We start from the raw sequence: 5148 nt of genomic DNA, 5'->3' as shown, positions 1-5148 counted from the left end.
CCCAATTTGGGGCGAGCTTCCCCTGTCTCGGATCTTTTCTTGCTTCACCTGTGGCTCTCCAAACGAGATCTCCTTCTCAAAATTCTCTTGGCTTCACCCTGCTGTCGAATCTTCGCTTGTAGCATTGCTTGGTGGCCTCGGCCACGACTACTGCTCGGTCACGAATCTCTTCTACCATGTCCAAGTTTGTTCAGAGTTCGGCTTCGTTGCTTGCTTCGTCGAAGTGGGCTCGGCGAAACGACGGTTCTCCGATTTCCACCGGGATCATTGTGTCGGATCCATAGACCAAACGGAAAGGTGTTTCTTGTGTGGTTGACTAGGGGGTGCATCGATAGGCCCATAACACCTCGGGCAACTGCTCGGCCCATGCTCCCTTTGCCTCCCCTAGTCGTTTCTTCAATTCTGCCAGGATGACCTTGTTGGCTGACTCGGCTTGACCGTTCGTTTGTGGGTGCTCGACCGATGTGACCTTGTGCTGTACTCCTAAACCGGTTAGGAATTCGTTTAGTTTTCGGTCTTTAAATTGCAACCCGTTGTCGGTCAAAAGAGTGTGCGGGACGCCGAACCGTGTGATGATATTCCTCCACAGAAACTTTTGGACTTGATGAGCCGAGATGCACGCCAACAGCTCGGCTTCGATCGATTTGGTGAATAGGTCAACGGCGACGATGAGGAACTTGCATTGGCCCTTGGCAACCGGGAAAGGTCCGAGTATGCCGGCCCCCCAAGTGGCGAATGGCCATGCTGGGGGAATGCAATGTAACTGCTCGGCCGGCTGATGAATCAAGTTACCGTGCTTTTGACACGGTTGGCACTTCTTCACGAACATTGCGCAGTCAATGTTTATTGTCGGCCAATAGTATCCGGCTCGCAAGAGTTTGGAGACGATCATCCTAGCTCCTGAGTGCATCCCGCAAATACCCTCGTGTACTTCTCTCATCACGTAATCGGCCTCGGCGGGGTTTAGGCATTTAAGCAATGGGGTAGAAAAGCCGCGTTTATATAACTGGCCGACGATTACGACGTATCTACTGGCTTGAGTTCTCAATCGTTTGGCTTCGGTTGGTTCGGCCGGAGCGATTCCGCCAGTGAGAAATGCCTTGAGTTCGTCTCGCCAATCTGGGGGGTCGTTGGAGTCGGCCAGGTCGGCTTTGACATTTGCTACCACTTCATCTTCAACACTGGGGTGGTCGATTTCTTGTTAAATGATTGTTCTCAAATGGCCTGGCTTCTTGGTCGCGGCCAACCTTGCCAACTGATCAGCCTGGTTGTTGTCCTCACGCGGGATGTGCTCGACCGACACCTCCTAGAAGCTCGCCTTCAGTTTTTGATAGGCGTGATAGTATTTCATCATGCTGTGGTCCTTTACTTGGAAATTTCCGCCAACTTGCTCGGCCACCACTTTGGAGTCGGTTCTGCATGCCCCGCTCCCCTGGCTGTTTGAGGAACCGTCTACATGGAGGGTCCACCAATGTTCCTCAAATTGGCCATGTGGGTGAAGCTCATTCACGAAGTCGGCCAGGCATTGAGCCTTGATCGGCCCTCTCGGCTTGAAGGTAATGTCGAACTGCGAGAGTTCTATCGACCAGGCCATCATTCTTCTGGCGAGTTCGGGTTTGCCTAGCACCTTAGCGATTGGACAGTCAGTGTGTACGACAATTCGATGGCTCTGGAAGTAATGACGTAGGCGTCGGGAAGTGTGTACTAAGCCGAGTGCCACTTTTTCTATTATCTGGTATCGGGTTTCTGAATCTTGCAGTAGTCGGCTGACAAAATATATGGGAACTTGGGTGCCTTCTTTTTCTTACACCAGAACTGAACTGATCGCCTCCTCGGACACGGCCAGGTATACAAGTAGCGGGTTCAGAGGATCAGGTTTCATGAGGGTCGGTGGCGTCTCCAAGGTCGTCTTCAATGCTGCGAAGGCGGCTTCGCATTGTTCATCCCATGAGAAGGCCGAAGCCTTCCGCAAAAGTTTTGTCATTGGGCTAATTTTGTCGCCTAGCCGTGGGAGGAATCGGGACAAGGCGACCAATCTTCCTGAAAGGCGTTCCAATTCCTTGAGGTTGCTTGGGTTTCGCATGTCTAACACGGCCTGGCATTTGTCTCGGTTCGCTTCTATGCCCCTCGCCGATAACATGAAACCTAGGAATTTGCCGCCCTGGACCCCGAAGGTACACTTCTCGGGGTTGAGTCTCATGTTGTGCTTGCGAATTTCGCCGAAGATTTCGGCTAGGTCGGTCAAGTGCTCGGCCAGAGAGTTGGACTTGACCACCATATCATCCACATAGATCTCGATGTTTCGGTTGATCTGACCCTGAAATACCTTGTCCATTAACCTCTGGTAGGTCGCCCTGGCATTCTTCAGTCCAAACGGCATTACTTTATAACAAAAGTTGGCGCTTTCGGTTATAAACGCCGTCTTCTCTTCGTCGACCGGGTGCATTTTGGTTTGGTTGTAGCCAGAGGAAGCGTCTAGGAAGCTGAAGATAGCGTGTCCGGACGCGCCGTCGACGAGTCGGTCGATGCATAGAGTGGATAGGCGTCTTTGGGGAAGGCTTTGTTGAGGTCGGTGTAGTCGGTGCACATTCTCCATTTCCCATTTGATTTTTTGACTAACACCACATTAGCTAACCAGGTGGTGTATGTGACCTCTCGGATGAGCTTTGCGTGTAGCAGTTTTTGCACCTCAGCAGTCGCTGCTTTTCTCTTCTCGTCTCCAATCTTCCTCTTCTTTTGGGCAACCGGTCGGGCGTCTCGGCACACAGCCAGTCGGTGACACAAGAACTTGGGATCTATCCCTGGCATGTCCGACGCCATCCATGCAAATAGGTCTTTATTATCTCGAACCGCTTGTTTAACCTGGTTCGAGTCGGCTTTCCTCAATTGGGATCCCAAATGCGTGACCTGCTCGGGTACTCGACCCAGCTGAAATGGGACGAGGTCCTCTGCGGGCTCGATTCGCTCTTCTTCTCCTAATCGAGGATCGAGGTCGATGTGCTCGGTCATCTCTTGTTTGACCACATTTACGCCTCTTGTCGTCGTCTGGGGGACGGCCATAGGTTGCACCTTCAAGCTAGAGAGGCAGCATTCTCTTGCTATTTTCTGGTCGGCGTGCACGGTGATTACCTGCCCATCCCTCGACGAAAATTTCATGCACAGGTGGGGTGTCGAAACAATAGCCCCCAACGCATTGATTGACGGTCGGCCTAAAAGAATGTTGTATGATGTGTTTGCTTGCACCACAATGTAACGAATTTTTATCTCCCGGCAAGACTTTTGATCGAACCCGAAGTGGGTATACAGGTCAATGCATCCCCTGGTCATCACTCTTTCGCCTGAGAAGCCTACCAGTGGTTCATGGTATGGCTCTAGGCTCTCCTCCGGGATTCCAAGCTGCACAAAAGTATTCCAGTACAAGATGTCGGCCGAGCTCCCCTGGTCGACCAATGTTTTCTTCACGATGCAGTTGTGCATTTCGACCGAAATCACCATGGGGTCGTCTTGTATGGGGTCGACGCCACAGAAGTCCCGGTCGGAAAAGGTTATAGGCGGCATCCTCGGCATCCTCGGCTGGTTCACACTGTTTACTGATCGGATGACACAGAGGTGTCACTTTCGTGCTGAAGAAGTGGACCCGCCCCCGGCAAAACCTCCGGCTATTGTGTTGATCACCTTCCGTGGTCGGTCATTGTTTTCCCTGGGGCGCTGCGATCGATCTTGCCTTACGGGCGAACGCGATCGGCGATGTCGGTCTCTTGGTAGACGAGCTTCGCGAGAGTGGTGGTCTCTTTCCCTTGACTGGTGGTCTTGGGGGGTGATAAAGCTTCTGAGGTGACCCTGTTTGATAAGGTCCTCGAACTTGTGCTTCAGCGCTGAGCATTCTTCGGTGGAGTGCCCCCTGTTTCGGTGGAATCGGCATGCCTTGGCTTTGTCGGCTCTGGGAGGTGTGTTCGCCCTTTTCGGCATCGCAAGGATTTTTGATGCGAGGGCCTGTTCCAAAAATTTGGCTCTACTCGCATTGAGGGGAGTATACGTCGTGTAGCGAGGTCCTCTCGGGGGGCGAGTATTTGAGGGCTCGGTGATAGACCATGGGCCAAGGGCCCAGTGACCAGAGCTATGGCTAGGAGGATACAGGAAGAGCTAGATCTTGAGAAGACTAATGGGCTTGTTAGGCCCAAGGTAATCTTCACTTGGAATGCTCTATCATGAAGAGAAGGCCTTAGTTCTACTTGTTTATATTGTACAGTTCATGCATAGTTTTTGTATAGGTTATTTTTGCCTTTGTATTGTGAGGCACTTTATTTGCTTTTTCCTAGTGATTGTATATTGTTTTTAAGGTAGGTTTCTTGGAGAGTTTAACTCCATTTAACCTCCCTAGTTGATACATTCATTTTGTATTTTTTCAGTAGGGAAAAGGGGGTGACATTTAGCAATGCTTGAGGGTGTGCTTAGAAATTGGGCCTGAGTTGGGCCTAGGCAAAATTTTGCATATTAGACTCATTTTGCTCCTAATTTTTCATAGATTTGATTTAGCTAGGTCTCATCATCATATGATGAACCTAACTAAACCAAATCAAGAATTTTCAAATTAAATCATGGAGCATTTTTGGTTCAAGGCCGCCTAGCTCTATTCTTCTCCTTTGGCCGAAATTCTAAGTAATCCTTCTTGTGTTTTGAAGCTTGTCTTGCAAGCTTCTAAACTCAAGTAAGGTAAGCTTACCTTACCATGGTTCTTAAGTGAACCATGGTCAAGGTTAGCTTCCCTTGTAAGCTTGCTAAACCGTAGGGAGTTTAGTAAACCTTACCATGGTTCCTAGTGAACCATGGTTAAGGTTAGCTTCTCCTAGAAGCTACCTTTTCTCTATATATTTGTAAATACCTCCTATGTACTCACTTTTGAACATTTGAGAAATAAAATTCTGATTTCTCTCTCAAGAGTCCCTTACCAAAACCGAAGAGAATTCTCTCTCAAGGTTTCTCACCAAAGTTTCTTCAAACTTTGCATTGGTTCCTCAAGCTTCTACAACAAGCTAGGAGTAACCGAATCACTTCCATGACTTCTACTCCATTGGAGATTGCTTCAAGGAGTTTCAGATCTCATTCTAAGGTTTCCTCAAGAGTTGTTTCGGTCCTTGCATGGAGAAC

The 5148-nt window shown here is 49.6% G+C and overlaps 1 protein-coding gene across 1 annotated transcript; it reads right to left on the bottom strand.

The window, feature by feature from the left end:
- Window positions 1-2475: 2475 nt before the first annotated feature.
- Window positions 2476-3558, bottom strand: LOC145949987 (uncharacterized). The gene has a single exon (XM_083060897.1). It carries the CDS (start codon window positions 3556-3558, stop codon window positions 2476-2478), a length of 1083 nt encoding a protein of 360 aa, XP_082917023.1.
- Window positions 3559-5148: the final 1590 nt, after the last annotated feature.

Source organism: Cajanus cajan, chromosome 7 (assembly GCF_000230855.2).
Source record: "Cajanus cajan strain Asha chromosome 7, NIPB_CcT2T_4, whole genome shotgun sequence".
NCBI classification, from domain to species: domain Eukaryota; kingdom Viridiplantae; phylum Streptophyta; class Magnoliopsida; order Fabales; family Fabaceae; genus Cajanus; species Cajanus cajan.
Note: the sequence above shows the minus strand (reverse complement) of the source record. Positions and strands in the feature narration are given on the sequence as shown.